Below are 17,271 nucleotides of genomic sequence, written 5' to 3'. Positions count from 1 at the left end.
AGAAATCGATAGAGAGTAATGGTTAAGAAAATCGATAGCAGCCGCCCTTGGATTAAGCATAAAACTCTCCGGCCCGTTTCTGCTGTGCATTTAACCACCCAGCATTTGAATTCTGTGGAAAACCTTCGCATATAATAGCAGATCGACAAGCTACGCGGTGTGAGCTTGTCCATTGGCTATTTTCAGCAAACTTAGCGAAAACAGAAAGGACACTAGTATAGAGCCCTGAGGGACTCCGCTCAACAACGTATGGGGTTCAAGTGAAAGTAAATGCTCAACCAAGAACACAGATGCCAAAAAGTGGGTCTTACCCTCTCTCCTGTCATGGCAAACGGGGCGTTGAACCACTGCTCGAACGTGGTGCAGCTCTTGAAGATGGTGGGCAGGAGGAAGTTGAGCAGGGCCCACAGCTCTGGCAGCTTGTTCTGCAGGGGCGTGCCCGTCAGGAGGAGGCGGCGCGGCGCCACATAGTGGGTGTTCAGCACCTGGGTCAGCTTACAGTGGTGGTTCTTCATACGGTGGCCCTCATCCACTATCATGTACTTCCAGCGAATCTGCACATGGTTCAATGTTTGGGCATGAAACTTTCAACATTTCAAAACAAACAAACAAATAATAATCAAAAATATATAAAAAATAGCTAACATAAATATAGCAGTAATTAAAAAAACTGCAGTAATTAAAAAAATAGCAAAAGCGGTCATTTAAAAATAGCTTAAATAGCTCATTTCAAGCCAAATTCATAGCATAATTCATCGTCATAGCATAATTCATCATATGACGAAGTATGTGCAGTAGCGATTAAGTGGATATCACATTATTTAGAGAAAAACATTTTTTTTTCCTGAGCGCAGGACACAGGGTCTTAAAGTCTAATTTATATTTCGTTGGATGACCATTTGCTCAATGAGAATCACTGATTTTCAAGTGAAAAATATGACCTGACTTAAGCCTTTCAACTGACTGGAAACCTTCTGGCGTAATGAGGCAAATCCTACCCAAAAAAAACAATACAAATCATTTGCTAATGCTGATGGCAATCAATGTTTTTTTCCATCAAATCTGCCTAAATATTATAAACAATAATGGATAAAATAATTTCTCACACACTATGTGCATGATTGCGTGCATGCGTGTGTACTGGGGGTTTATGCCATGGACCAGCAGATTGACTTTGATTAGGTCATGGACACCCATATCAATGATCCTGTCCTACTATATTTGGGCTTAAATTAAATGTCTAGCTGTATATGAAAAAGGGGTCATAGTGCTGATAATGAAACAGAGGAGTCATTCATTTGTTGTTCAGTTTGTCATTCAGTTGTTGTGCAAAAAAATTCAAGTGTGTCACCTTGGCCAGTATTTGCTTGTCCTTGATGATATATTCATAAGTGGTGAGAAGAACATTGAACTTCCCACTGCGGAGCTGTGGCACCAACCCTCGCCGCAAAGCAGGAGTGCCCTTTAACAACACAAGACAGGATAAGAACAACAAACACTGTCAGGAGGATGAAGAATGTAGTCTTCAAACAAAATGCTTTTTTTTTTACATTTAAGAATATAGGCTAAAACAGTGACACCTCTCACCTTGTAGGCAACTTTGACCACAGATGGGGACCATTTATCAAGCTCATAAACCCAGTTGGACATGGTTCTACATGAGGAAGAAGAAAGATAATCAAAAGCAGATTGGAATTTTACAAAGAGCTCTCTGAATACACACAACTCTCTCACTATATTCATAATATGTGAACATTTCACACTTAAGTCCTATTTTCATACTTTAAAAAAAAAATGTTAAAGTACCCACCTGTCTGTGTCCCTTTTGTGCCCATAAATGGAGATCTGTATGTCTGTCTAACTGTGTCCCTTTTATGCCCATATATGGAGATCTGTGTATGTCAGTCCCTGTCACTTTTAAGCCCATATAGGGTGATCTCTGATGTAATCAGTATATGCCCATATATAGCCATACCCATATATGTGCATATCAATTGGATCAGCGGTTCTGGACAACTGTATCTCCATACTGTATATGCCTCTATATGGACAGTTCTGGCATATCCAAACTACTCGGAGAGAGAGAGAGATTTTTACCTGCTTTTTGTCATTTTGGGGACAGATACTGTCTATAGCACGAGTTCAGCACAAACATATGTGATAAACAATGTTAAACATTTATTTTGATGTCACACGGTCTTTAAATGTTCTTTTTTCAGATGTAATTTGGCATACTGTATTTCAGCTAGGGAGAGGAATACAGGCGTTTGCTTTGCTTGGAATCACCCCCCCCCCCCCACCACCCCACCCCACCCCCACCCCGACCCCCCAGAGAGAGAGTTACTGACGAGAGAGGAACGATGATGAGATAGGGACCGTTGAGCCTCTTGTGCTCCATCAGGTACGTGATGAGGGCGATGGTTTGGATGGTTTTGCCCAGTCCCATCTCATCAGCCAGGATCCCGTTAAGGTTGTTGTTATAGAGGGACACCATCCATTCCAACCCCTGGACCTAGAGACACCATGGAGAGAGATACCAGCAGGCAATATAACTTAAAACCTTAAAGGATGTGAGCGTAACCGAATCCAACCAATAATCTGTTTACCGGGTGCACAGAGAGTTCATAAAAACAGAAATGCCAGCACTCACAGAAATGTCCTTAAGATTCTTTAGATAGGTAACATTTAGATAGGTAACATTTAGATATAGGCACAGGCAGCATACGGACGCGTTTCGGTAGAGCCTTCCTCAGCATAATAAGAAATCAAACACACCTGTTACACACATGTTTGATTTCTTATCACTCGCTAGGGAGGGGCTCTGTGGAAATGTGTCCGCATCTAAATAAAAAACGTCCTAAGGGACCTTTCTCCGAGTGCTGAGACAACAATATGCCCTTAAATGCTTGCCCAGGAAAAACAAATCGCCCTCACTCGTTTTCTACAGCCTGTTTTGTAATCCACTCCTTCTCTACCATTACTGTACATAAAAACGGCATACACTAGTAATATATTTTTTTTTTTGCGTTGGGTAATGGGTGAGAAAATTAAACCCTATGTGACAATCTGAACTTTAAAGTAATACTAGGTAACGTTTTCAGTAAAACTAAAGTTAAATTGTATATCTTTTGTAAGTGGCAAATGTTTCACAACACCCACTCCATGAATTTCACCTCCGAAAGCCTTTTATTTATATATTTTCTATTGAACGCTGTCGAGCATGACTTTCCCTCGGAAATTACGTCAGCTGGCCGGAAAAAGGAAGCGGAAATCCACCGGGTTCCTGTTTGGCCAGGAACTACCGCGCCGGTTTCCTGTTTGGCCAGGAACTACCGCGCTAATAACAAAAGGAAACTCACGCTGATTTTAAGAGATTGTATGATTTGAAGAACGAAAAAAATCAGAAAAAGAAAACACAGCTCACGGTAACTAAAGCTCCACTGGCTAAGAGAAACGATCCACAGATCGTATAAAAACAATTAAAAGAACGCTTTTTGAAACACTTCCGTCTTCCGGTGAAAACGAATGGAATTCTGGGTAACAGAGGATAAACGAACGGCCTGCAGTGACGGTAATGACCAGCAGAGGCTGCTAAAAGTCGTTTTTTGGAAATTTGCACAGAACAACTTTAACATCATTGTTTAATTATGTCATTCCACATCTTATGATGGGAGTATGATGCCAAGGCACCAAATAAGGCATCACAGTAAAAATATTTCTGTTTATGTTGATTTTGGTCCTTGGTCCAGACAGGGCTTCACAATAATCCCCCCCCCCCCCATGCTCGATACATTATTGCTCACTCATTATTCAGTGTTAATTGGAAATTACATTTGTGTGATTCCTAAAATAATCAAAACAAATTGAATATTTATATTACATTGCTATTCTATTTTCATGTTTCATTACAACCAGTCATGTATTAAATGTAAGCATATTCATTATAAAACGAAAGCTCAGGGACAATGCTATAAAGTGAGGATTGGGTGAATATCACAGGACTAATATAAAGCTGGCTAGCATAAACATACGGTTAGTGGAAATCCTTTATTGCTTACGATTAAAACCCTACTGCACACAGTGCTACTGACAGACACTCCGTCAATTATTGTGCAGCTGAAATTTAGCTGTGAGGTGTCTGCCACCATTTGGAGCCTGATCGACCAAGTGCTAAAAAAGCGATTTGTTAGCAGCATTAAATCTTCACTTATGATAACGAAACAGTGACAGTTACAGGAGTGTGACAATGTAGATAGATACAATTATGAGAATGGTTAAACTTAGATGGTTGAATTCTTGCAGGCTGAGGCAGCTTTTAACTCAATTCCTGCCAATCACGCATAAATGCGATCTATTAAATAGCGCACTTGGCCGCCAAGATCGCATTAATGCGTTCTATTGAAAAATTGAAAAAATTGAAAAAAAATTGGAATTTTTTTTTTTTTTTTTTTTTTTTTTCAATTTGACCCAAAGACCAAGGAGATATGATTTTTCGAAGATTTAGACTCCCATCCACTTCCTTGTTAACTCAAAACTTAAAAATTCTGTATCTTGGCTCCTGAGTACTTTTTTAATTTCAATGAAAAATCTCTGGCAGACAACAGCAAAAAATCTGAAATAACTCTGGCAGGTGAAGTGTTAAAGGCATTCTCAGATGATCTGCTAAACATTAAAATCCTTAGTCTTAAATTTACTCCAATTTACTCCATTTGGTCAGGTGTGATATGGAAACGATCACAATTTGCTGCATTCTGAGGTTTGAAAGTGAAGGACTGACAACTTGATGGCACAGTAGCCTGAGCGTCTTTCAAAGCGTTGTACTCAAGTGTTCCTGTGTGTGTACCTGGTAATGTTTGAGCATGCCGTTGATAAGCAGCGTGGACTGCTTCTCCACTCTCTCGATGACGGCATGCGCCACGCCGTAGTAAGACTGGAGGCAACTGGGCTCTCCCTCTGGCACGATGTACTCGTCATCCACGTCCTGCTTGGCAGACCTAGAGCGTGATGCATGACAATGTGTATTTCAGTCTCCCTGTTGTGCCATTAATAAGTTAAATTAATGTTGAGTCAAGCGTCTGCTAAATTCCCATGACTGATTCATGACTTCTGATTTGGTTTTCAACTGGTGAAAGAAAAGGACATGTTAAACTGGTATACTGGGAAATTACACATACTCGACAACGTGCGTGTCGACTGTCACTTGCTCCGCACTGGCATCGACGGGCCTCTTCTCCTCAGAGTCCGCCTTGGACACAGAGTCCTCGTCCTCCTTTTAAACACATAATGAAAACACATTAGGACTTAATGGACTCTTAGGGGTTGGAGATAATAATAAATAACGAGTTGTCCCCAAGGTGTGTCTGTGTGTGCGTGTGTGCGTGCGTGCGTGCGTAAGTGCACGAGGCTCCAGTGGTCCTGAATCCGGTCTGTGATGCACTGAACCACGAGCAATCCCACTGGACGACGGTGACATGATTTGGAAAAACAGCACGAAGGCTGTTTTTCTCAATCTACCCTCCGCTGTGCAGCGGTGAATAATGACATGGCCACTAACCTCTTCCTCAAAGTCTGAGCCACTCTCTTCGCTGTCTGACCGCGGGGCCACTTCATATCTGCATTGCAAAGGCAATTAGGAAAACCCATCAACTGATGAACAAGCAAGAGATAAAGACGGTAACAGTGACTGCACCGATTAGTCTTTTATTTTGGTTAGATGGCTATACTATAGGGTAGCACTTCATATCACTGTGCCAAAATTAGTAGCTGAATCATCCTCTACAGTTATTCGTGAGGTGTTGATTAATCCCCTCTATACTTTAATTAATACTTGGTTGGTGGGGGTCAGCTCTGTACTTGGTCCGTTCTTTTTTCCATCGACACAAAATGTCTTAACCGAAAATAGACGATCTACAAGCTTGTAGATCGGCTATTTCCAGCGAATGTTCCCCCAGAATAGGGATGCTAGGGTTTCACGTGGTTAAGTTTATCTAGTACAGAATTTAAAAGCAACAATGGTTGGTCTTACCCAGGGTTCATCTCTAGCCAGGCCTCCAGCTGACTGGACTTTGGGGCGTCCGTCCCCTGTAAGACTTTGCCGGTCTCCGTCTGAATCACCTTGACTGGGAGCTCGCTCATTTGGCTGCTCTCATCCATGGGCTAATGGACAAACAGACAAGCATGTGAACATCAAAGTGAAAATGAAGTTGCTTCAGCTTAACAGGTCATCTCAAGCAATTATTTGAGACATGCAATGTGTCATTTTTTTATTTGAGCTAAAAAGCATTATTTTACACTTTGGCTATTCAAAAATAGCAGATATACAAGCTCATAGCGCGGCACCAAGTGCCGCACTACGAGCTTGTATATCTGCTATTTTTGAAAAATTGTGAAAATGTGTGCAAATATTTGAATATATATTCTTTTAAAGCCAACATTTTTAACTCAAATCTTTGCTTCTGGGGGTCCCTGGAACAAACTATTTTGAGATGGGGGTCGGCGGCCAAATACATATCATTTTGGGGGTCCTTGACATGAAAAAGTTTGAGAACCACTGATATAGAAACATACGTTTTTTCAGAATAATGTTGGGATTTAGAAGACATTTGTAGTATCTACAGTACTATGTAGTATCTAGTATGCTACTTTTTTAAGCATGCCTCATGGCGGATTGTTATGCACACGACTGCATATCATACTAATGTTTCTAAAAGAACTTGTGCACACACCTGCATATTATGCTAATGTTTCTAAAAGAACATGTGCACACACCTGCATATTATGCTAATGTTTCTAAAAGAACATGTGCACACACCTGCATATGAAGCTAATGTTTCTAAAAGAACATGTGCACACACCTGCATATTATGCTAATGTTCTAAACATCATGTACATACCTTCAATCACACATGCTCTCTGTATATAGTATATTATTTAACCTGTTTCTATCACACGTTTCTTTCTCTTTTCTCTGCTCTCACTCTACCTCTATAGTCTCTCTTATCATGGAACACTACAAAATGATGGGAGCACGCAAGAATTTCACCCACTTCTTTACACCTGTAAACCTGTTATGCGACAATAAAGATGATTCTGTCTGAGATCGTGTCTGTGTGTTAACCCATTGAGACCTGAAGCTGATTCTACATGTCTCCTAAATCCCAACAGTATTCTGAAAAATGTATGTTTCTATATCAGTGGTGTTCATCTTTTTCATGTCAAGGACCCCCACAATTATATGTATTTGGCCGCAGACCCCCATCAAAATATGTTGTTCCAGGGACCCCCAGAAGCAAAGATTTGAGTTAAAAATGTTCGCTTTAAAAATATATGTATTCAAAGATTTGCACACGTTTTTTCAAAAATAGCAGATCTACAAGCTCATAGCGCGGCACTCGGTGCCGCGCTATGAGCTTGTATAGCTGCTATTTTTGAATAGCCCAAAGTGTAAAATAATGCTTTTTAGCTCAAATCTAAAAATGACACAGTTCCAGGTTACTGGGTTAAGAACAAACTAGAAGGAACTCCAGTCACAAAAGAGTTATCAAAAACTTGCAACTTGTAAAGGTACTTTTGATTTATCTAATAAAGCCTGCAACATGACCAAGACAGACGCGTTTCGGCTACAAAGCCTTCCTCAGTGTGGGGTTGTTTCATACAATATATCAAAAATAATAATCTGTTGCATTTAATGGAAGAACCTGGAGAGGAGTAGTGCCGATCTTGTTGTTATTGTGGTGGTCCTTTTGTCACAATGTTATTTGTGATGTTATGTATAAATTCTCAGACGTTGCCGCAACTAATTTGGTGGTGGATGAGTGGGTTTGGTACAGTTACTGTATAACTCAATAGTCTGGAACCACACACATAAAATATAACATAAAAGAAAATCATGGAATGCCTCTTTAAACAGATCTCCACTCATTTGATAATGCAACAGAAGTCAACAGTGCCAGATGAACCAAGAAAGAAAAAAGTGTTTATGTGGTTTCAACCTACAGTAATCCTACTTACCTCTCCATCAGGTCCTATAGCACTGGTACCTTCACCATCTCCATCCATCTTCTGCATGTCAAACATATGAACACATATGAAATGTCACAGACTATTAGCCAGGGAATTATTATTGTTATTTATTATTATTAATAATAATAATAATAATACATACTGTTTTTTAATCCTGGGCTCAATCAGATCTTAAACTAAAGGGCAAGATTAATGCCTGTTAATGAGAACTTGATGATTATGAGCATTCATCTGGGCGCTACCATCTGTTCACAATCTTGCAAACTTACACCATCTGGTCATTCAAAAGGCCTTGGCAAATGTCTACAGACTCATTTATGCTCCGTTTACATAAGCAAATTAATATCTACATTTCAAACAACATAACCGTCGTTGCTCTCATACTTTCATGCGTCTTTTAAGTTGGCATAGATGTTAAAGAACACATCCACTAGAAGACAGTTCAGAGTCAAATGTTTTCAGACAATCTTCATCTGTGCCCAGGTGTCATCATATTACAGTATGTAGATGTCGTGGGAAAATGGATTATATTTTTCATATTTAGGTTGAATATATTACATTTATTTTCTTGGTGATCTATTGTTAACGTCGCTATGGTGGCAAGTCCACCTGTCAGAGACCAATTTGAAGGAAGTCTTACGCAAACGCAATGTGTAAGATAGAAGTGTGCCCAGATGGCACCAGACAACATCTCATTTTAAGACCAACCATCATTTCGATATCGATATCGATATCGAAACAAAATTACAACTGTGTGTCGGTCAAATAGCAACGATAATTGCGCTGCCTTTTTGAGCGGCCTTGCGCTAGGCGGAACTTTCACTGTGTATTAACAGCGGTTCAACATTACTTAAGCTCACACTTCGCTTACAACTACATTGACATGTACTAGCGTGGAAAGCGACCTTCCATCCCGTACCTTCTTCTTCTTTTTCTTCTTCTTCTTCTTGTCCTTGGCGGCCTGCGCGGCCTTGTGCTCGTATACCAGGTTGGTGAGGTTGGCCACGTACTCGTCCGTCTGCTGCAGCAGGTAGGCCAGGCGCTTGTCTTTCTTCTGGTCAATCAGCTTGCGGTAGCCTTCCTCGTCTTCGGCCTACATGGCAGGTAAGGGACAAGAGAACACGAGTTAAAGGGGATGACGCTCGAAAATGCGGCTGTGCGTAGCCGTTGCAGCGATATCAGTTTGGAATAGGATGCGTAGTTATCAAGTAGGGATGCAGCAGTTAAACAAACAAATCTAATTCATCGATTATATAAAATCGATGAATGCAGTTAAACAAACAAATCTAATTCATCGATTATATTAAAAAAATATCGATTTGAATAAAACAATTGATTTGTAAAAAACTAAAACATATACATTTTTATTATTATTATTTTTATCATTATTATTGTTATTATTATTATTGTAGGATATTGTAGGAAGCAGGCCTGGAATTTCGTCATTTTAGGGGCAAGGCCACTTGGCCTTTGGTGTTGTAATTTTTGGAGGGCACTAAGGCCAAATGCCAGGGCAGGAAGGCCATAAAAAATTTAAAAAAAAAGTTTTTTAAGTCCAAAAAAGTTTTTTAAGTTCACGGAAATAATGCATTTAACTTGAAGGTTAAGGATGATTGTATTTTAATATATTATAAGAATTGTATAACTATCTGTGAAATATAACCCATTTATTTCACAAAATAATGTGTTGGCAAAGGACCAATATTTGGTTATATAGGTCTCAATATGTCACATTCAGCCCTGGACTTCATTGACTGAAGTAGGGGTCACATTAATCACATTAGATTCACAGATTAGGGGTCTTCAACCTTTTCAGGCCAGGGACCACCAAACTGATGGGGTGATGGAGCAGGGACCCCCTACCTCATAGGCAGGGTTGGGAGGGTTACTTTTAAAAAGGAATCCCCTACAGTTACAAGTTACTTGCTAAAAAATGTAGTCAGTAACGTAATCCCGTTACTCCATTTAAAAAGTAACTACTAGTTACTTTCAGTTACTTTTGGATTACTTTTAAGCAAAACTCTATTTAATTAGATAAAACACGTTTTACCATTGAAAGCAGGCCTGGAATTTCATGTCAATTATCTGAGGGCACAAAGGCCAAATGCCAGGGCAAGAAGGCCATCAAATAAAACGATGATTCCACGGAAATAATGAATTTAACTTGAAGGTTAAGGATGATTTAATTTTAATATAGTACAAGACGAGTGTAACTATCTGTGAAATATAACTCATTCATTTCATAAAATTATGTAGGCCTATTGGGAAATTACCAATATTTGTACAAAGTCATAGCCTATTGTTCTCAATATTTGTCACATTCAGCCCTGGACTTCACTGACTGTAGGGGTCACATTAATCACATTAGAATCACAGATTAGAGATTTTATGTATTTTCCCCACAAGTTATTTTCATTCAAATGAAATGTGATTGAACTTGCACTAGCACTATTAATGACTTTAGTTGTTTTTTCACTATTTAAAATGTAGTATTTCTTAATTATTAATAATTATAGCTTGTAGATTGGCTTTTTTCACCATTTTAAATTGTTTTAAACTATATATATGTTTTTAAAGGAACAGTTTTTCCAACCAACAGTGACAACAGTTAGCCTATATGGTTCTGTATCAGTGTATGAGTCAGTTTGAGCAGATTTCATTCTAATTGGCTACTATGACTGCCTATGAATTTCATAGGCCTGGGTAGGTCACCCTGGCCTGGCGGAGATCTACCCTGTTGAGCGCAGCAGGTGAAGGCAATTAACTTAAAGAGGAGCTGCGCACCAAAAACAGCTCAAACGATGTGAAACTGTCACATTCTATCTGCTGAAATAAACTTCCCACTTGGATTATTGTTAACACACAAAGAGAACATGGATATTGTTTGCAAAAGGATTATATTTATTGTCCACCAGAACGGTGAGATCACAGCTTCTTTCTAAACTTTACATGCATACTGTTATTTCGACTTATTATTATTTTATTGTTTGGTGACGGTGTTATAATAATGTATAACTTGTTTTTAAAATTGATGAGGGGAAGGGAAGAATTTAATCTGCCTGTGACCCTGTAAACATTGACTAGACAGTAAAGACTCATTTTATTTATATAGTCTACAAAGAACTCAGGCCTATAAAATTATATTTATACCCCACTAGAGTTTCGGGGGGCTACGCCCCCCTCAACCCCAGCCGCGCACGGGGCCCAGCGTGTGCGTGTGTATATTGTGGTACCCAAGTCGCCGGAGTAAAACTGTCCAAAAGAAAAAAAAAAAATTTTTTTAATTTGGAAAAAATGTTGATATTGATTGTTACCTTGGTGGTCCGCGGACCCCCTGGTGGTCCGCCGACCCCCTGTGAGTGTTGGGACCCCCGGGGACCCCCCTGGAACATCGCGGACCCCTTCGGCTGTTTTTTTTTTTTTTCATGCACGGTTTGCTTGTTTCTGTCGCTTGTTTTTGAAAACCTGGCAGGACTTGGCAACCCGACTGACATCACTGACGTATCCTTGGTATTTGTACTTCCGGGTTGCATAATGATGACATCACTGTCGAGTCCTTTGGTGTCATGAACCTAAAAGCTGGTTTGTTTACCACATTTACCAGGGCAACGTGCAGTGCTGTGGCCGTCGGCGTTTGTTTTTGTGTTTGGGATGAACATGGCACGTGAAGGACGGACATATTGTGATCGACACATGAGTGAAGTGAAAGTAACGGCCTGGGTGGAACAAAGGACGTACGTAAGAAGGGGGAGGGTTGAAGCAAAGGAGCTGCGTGTGTGCTGTTGTGGAGGAGATGGGCAGAGTGCAATGGCGGCCGCTGGTGTTGTTTCGGCGAAATCCGTCGCCGTTCGGTGACGGTGGTGTGCACGGTAAACGGTACGAAACTGCTTCACCTTCCGTTTTGTCCGACATTTGGTGAGTAGAATTAATTATGTTGCGCGGTGGAAAAGGTGTAGTGAGCAATGAGATGTCCCCTACGCGAGGCGTAAATTCAGCGCGGCCGCCGTGGCGAGTCAGTTGGCGACATGTGGTCTGGCGGTGTGTTGTTTATTCGATAACAGAGCTGTGGGGTGTCCCCACCGAGGGTGCGGAAGTCGGTCGCCATTTATATAGTTAGATAGGCTACTCTTTAAATAAAAAGCCTCATTTTATTTGACCTAAAAGAAGACTGCGCTACCGATTATTTATCCCCAATCCAATATACTGTATATCCCCCTGTCTGCAGTGTTGCCTGGTCTGATTATTATAAGCCACATTGGGCTTACTTTTCTGAAGTTGCTTGTAAATAATGGTAGAACGGCTGTGAGCTTGTAGATCGTCTATTTTCAAATAGCCAACATATATAAATATGTACATTGTTTAATGGACGACATATATATCTTTGAAGTGCTCATGTGGCCTTTTATAGTCGCTTCTTTTGGGCTTGTTTTCATAGACTTATTTTCTTATTTCTCTTGCAAAGTCTGGCAACACTGCTCTTGACGCAGCTGTCTCCAGTCTCACTGTGAGGACTTTACACAGAGAGCTGCGCGCTGCTCAACTCCAATCCATTGCGGTCTGTGCGGACTAGTGTGCGCTCTTGCAGGTGGTTGGTTGTTTCGTTTGGTGTTATAATAATTTATAACTTGTTTGTAAAATTAATGAGGGGAAGGGGAGAATGTAACCCTCCTGTAACGCCCGTTACAACACCCCCGTTACTGTAATCCAGATTACACATTTTAAAATGTACTCTAAAGCGTTACCGTTACGTTTTTTTTTTACTCTGTTACGTAACGGCGTTACATGTACAGTAATCCGTTACTTCCCAACCCTGCTCGTAGGGTAGGTAGGGGGTAGGCTACTATATATATCATATAATTATATATAAAATTGTGTTTTATATAAATACACATGAAAAAATTGCCTGCTCCTACGCACATGTTGACCCAGTAGGTGTGCAAAAGGACCTTTCTCAGGGGCGTCACTTGGGTATGGCAAGGCATGGCAGGTGCCATACCTTGGCTCCAGAAAAAAAATAAAAATAAAATCATGAATAGTAGCTTAATGCAGGTGTAAGACCATTGTGTTTGCATTGTGTTATAGGTATAATGCATAGTTTCTATGCATTTCAGGGGTTTGGGGGGGGTTGACCCCCTAAAAAAAATAGGGGGGTCTGGGAGTTGGCAACCCTAACCTTGCCATACCTTAGCTTTTGCTGAACTGACACCACTGATCTTTCTCTACAAAATATGTATAAACATACCATGTTATTGTGCATTCATTACTAAGCTATTAAAATATGTCATGTTATGTTTAAAGACAAATTAACATTTTTGGAAAAAAAAAAAGAATGAAAAAAAGTTTTTAAAGTTTTTAAAAACAAAAATATTTTTTAATCAAACAACAATTTTGCGGACCCCCTGCAGTACCTTCGCGGACCCCCTAGGGGTCGCGGACTCCCTGCAGTACCTTCGCGGACCCCCTAGGGGTCGCGGACCCCCTGTTGAAGACCTCTGGTAGATATTTTGTCTTTTCCCCACAAGTTATTTTCATTCAAATGAAATGTGATTGAACTTGCACTAATAATGACTTTAGTTGATTTTTCACTCTTTAAAATATAGTATTTCTTAATTATTAATAATTACAGCTTGTAGATTGGCTATTTTCACAATTTTAAATTGTTTTTAAATAATAATAAAAAAGGAACATACAAGATTTCCACCCCACAGCCATAATATATAGCCAATATATGGTTCTGTATGAGTCAGTTTTTGCAGATTTCATTCTAATTGGCTACTATGCCTGCATATGAATTTCATGAGCCTGGGTAGGTCACCCTGGCTTGGCGGAGATATGCCCTGTTGCGCACACTCCACACACGGCGCTGCAGGTGAAAGTAATTCACTTAACAAGGACTGTGTTGCGCACCAACAAACAGACTAAAACTGTCACATTCTAGCTGTTGAAATAAACTTCCCAATTAGAACATTGTTGACAAACGAACAGATATTATGGATGTGGTTTGCAAAAGGAATATATATTTCTTGTCCATCAGAGCGGTGAGGTCACTCTTTTGTATGATATTGATAGCCTAAACTTTTAATTTGTCTGCAGTTATTCTGTTGCTTGCTTTATATTAAGACTCATAATTTGGGGATTTCGCTGTATTTTATTAGATGTATTCATCTATATTTTGCTGTTGAAAAAAACATCGGGGTACATCAGTCTGTAGGACTACGGAATCCTCTCTCTCTCTCTCTCTCTCTCAGGCTAGAAATCAAACCTACCATTCAACAGGCTGCGTTAAATTTATCTCCGGTTTGGCCCCGTAATGCTTTTGTGTCTATTACACGGTGTTGCGGGATTCCGAAGGTTCATAGGAGGCTCAAAATCAAACCTACCTACCACTGTGCATGTTGTAGCTGCGCAGCTCAACCAAAGGGACTGGTGTCTAAAAAAAAACGTATTGACAGGAAAATCGCGCAGAGGAAAAACTGTGAAATCAGTTGCTGGGCGCAGCTGGGGCACCACGGCCACTGTAGCCGTGAAGGCATGTCATTATTCGAGGGGCACACGGCCAATGAGAGGGGCAACGACGGCCGTGGCCGCCGTGAAATTCCTGCCCTGGTAGGAAGTATAAAATAGCTTAAATGGTTAATCATACTATTAGATTTAGTGGATCATAAAAAATCCATTAGAATTAATGTGCGTGCATTTATTAATATATATTAAAAAAAAATATATATATATGAACATATTTCAAAAAGTAATAGATATATTATAATAAATAGAATAATCGCTAAGAAAATACTGGATAGCTGCAGCCCTATTTTCAAGCACAGTAATGAGGTACGTTGTAACATTTTAGAATGTGACAAATCATTTCTCAGCTCCCAGAAGAGCTGACTCAATATGAACCTCTAATGCGCCCGTCACTTCCAAGTCTGTTGTGTCGTACTTTCACAGATGAACTCGGGTTCTTGGGGTGAAAATAAAAGCAAACTGCTTGGTGTAGCACTTTGAAATTTCACTTTCAATCAGAGAGAGTTGGGAAAAGTGCTTGTCCTCCCCAGCTCGGCATCAGCATATTTCATCAACAAAGATACTTTTGCACAAGTTAACAACACTTCCATACTGCTCTGTAATAGAACGGTTTGCTGTGGATGTGCCTTTAACGCAACTGCCGTTATTCATGTATATTAACCACTTACACCCTATATACTTGGTTGACTGGAACCCCCAGGGGTCTTTACTTGGTCCCCTCCTTTTCTTTCCCCTCTACACCAATTCTCTTATCCAAAAATAGCCAATTCACATGTTAAACCCATTCCGACCTGGAACGCATCTGTGTCACTTTCGATTTCTTGGGCTATTCAAAAATAGCATATATACAAGCTCATAGCGCGGCACCGAGTGCCGCGCTATGAACTTGTAGATCTGCTATTTTTGAAAAATCTTGAAAACATTTTTTTTTTTTTTTTTTTTCAAAAAACTTTTAGGATTTAGAAAACATTTTAAAGAATCGCCTCAGGTATTAATGGGTTAAACATGCGTCACAACAATTTCGAAGAATGTTCCCAAAATGCTTGCCTATGACATGCCCAATATAGGGATGCTAGGGTTCATGTGGTTAATTATAGTGAAGCTAATGACAACGATTGTAAACAAAGTGTACACAGTGATTTGTACTACACTTCTTTGTTGAGAAAGTTGTTAATCAATGGCTGATAGGTCTTGGCCCATACATACCATGAGTCTCCTCATTCTCTCCTTCTCAATCCTCTCGGTTTCCTTCTTCTGTTCCCGCTCGGTGTTGGTGTGCCAGGTAGCAATGGCCTTGGTGAGCTTCTGCATTTTGCCCGTAACAGACCGGTGGTATTCCTTGAAGTCCTTAGCATGCTGAAGAATACTGTTTAGGTACTCCTGGAACACACACACACACACGCACACGCACACGCACGCACATGCACACGCACACGCAAACGCACACGCACACACCCAAGGATTATTTCCACTTCCATCACCAAATGTGCTTTCAAAGAGACAAGCTGCCAAGCTGCCTGACATCACACTCAAGGAAAATGAAATAAGAATGTCTCCTACAGTAGATAAAAGGTTTGTGAGAAGGTGCTTAAACTAAGCGCTTACATACTGTACTTCAAAATAGTCCAACTGACTGTCCAAAAGTTTTTCAGCTTGCCTATCCCAAAAAAAAGGTTCTGAGAGATTTTAATACCTGGATGTCCCTCGGACACGCTATGGGAAATTTGTCATGGCGTTACGTAGGTTTTGCCATTTCTTGCGTCAGGGTGTTTATGCTTTGGTCACAATAAAGAGTTTAATATGAAAAGAAAAAGCTGATCAGGTCCTCATGGGTCCATCCGGGTCCATCCATTTCAGATGCCCCGGCCCGAGACATGAGGCAATTGTAATGGATCCACCTCAGAATCAACTTTATTGGGGGACAAGTCAATATTTTGGAGGTTTTCCGGTTCCAGGCACACCAGTGCTACCCTCTAGTGTGTGTATGTATGTGTGCAGGTGGCTGGTGAATATGTCACCTGGTGTTTCTGTCTGCGTTTCCTCTCCTGCTCAATCTTCTGCTGTTTCTCCAGCTTCTCTGTCATGCGTGCCTCCCTGAGCGTCTGCCTCTTGCTGCGTTTGTAGGCCTTGGAGTTGAGGGCCGTCTCCAGGGTGGTATCTCGCCTCATGCACGCCACCACGTCCTGCCTCAACTGGGAACAGAAACAAGTACAAAGATTATTTAAAAAAATAGTCAATCTAAGAAGATCAAAATGTGTTGCATTCTTATTATTTGTCCAATAATAATGACGTGCTGAAAATTGAGGGGCCAGGGTTAAAATGGTTAATATAAACTATATTAAAAAAAAGGAAATTAGAAATAAACAAAACTTCTAAAACTCCAAACTTCTTACTTGTAGACAACCAATGACACTTTGGATAACAAGCTTATGTACTTGGAATTGCCTTATTCTTTGTGGAGAATCAATTACATTAGCGCCAAGTCCCAACCCTCATATTAACAACCAACTGTTTCAGTACATCATTTGTAAACCTATATGGGCTATTGGTTTTATAACCCTATTATAAACACCGAGCACATGCTCATGCTGTTATAGAGCCGTGTGTATGAATGTGCTTGGACACAAATCATGTTTTGTGTAATCTGAGATGTATTACTTTTCATCTACTATACTTCTACAGTGCAGTGTCTTCAATTATTGTCCTGCCAACAGGCTGTGGCTAATA

General features: G+C 40.3%; 1 protein-coding gene across 5 annotated transcripts in view; it reads right to left on the bottom strand.

The window, feature by feature from the left end:
* The window catches only part of smarca2 (SWI/SNF related BAF chromatin remodeling complex subunit ATPase 2), a 69,092-nt gene that overhangs the window by 37,576 nt on the left and 14,245 nt on the right, over positions 1–17,271 (bottom strand). For 4 of the 5 annotated variants that reach the window (XM_084053991.1, XM_084053992.1, XM_084053995.1 and 1 more), the window contains exons 8-19: positions 16,563–16,736; positions 15,751–15,924; positions 8,942–9,115; positions 8,011–8,061; positions 6,026–6,156; positions 5,555–5,612; positions 5,175–5,269; positions 4,844–4,994; positions 2,349–2,512; positions 1,588–1,654; positions 1,352–1,462; positions 312–554 (exon numbers count right to left, since the gene is read on the bottom strand). In XM_084053991.1, coding sequence (XP_083910117.1) covers positions 312–554; positions 1,352–1,462; positions 1,588–1,654; positions 2,349–2,512; positions 4,844–4,994; positions 5,175–5,269; positions 5,555–5,612; positions 6,026–6,156; positions 8,011–8,061; positions 8,942–9,115; positions 15,751–15,924; positions 16,563–16,736 — 1,593 coding nt within the window. The remainder of the gene's footprint in view (positions 1–311; positions 555–1,351; positions 1,463–1,587; positions 1,655–2,348; positions 2,513–4,843; positions 4,995–5,174; positions 5,270–5,554; positions 5,613–6,025; positions 6,157–8,010; positions 8,062–8,941; positions 9,116–15,750; positions 15,925–16,562; positions 16,737–17,271) is intronic. The other variant, XM_084053994.1, reaches the window with a different exon arrangement.

This window comes from Gymnoscopelus microlampas, assembly GCF_963454915.1.
Source record: "Gymnoscopelus microlampas genome assembly, chromosome: 4".
Lineage (NCBI taxonomy): Eukaryota > Metazoa > Chordata > Actinopteri > Myctophiformes > Myctophidae > Gymnoscopelus > Gymnoscopelus microlampas.
Note: the sequence above shows the minus strand (reverse complement) of the source record. Positions and strands in the feature narration are given on the sequence as shown.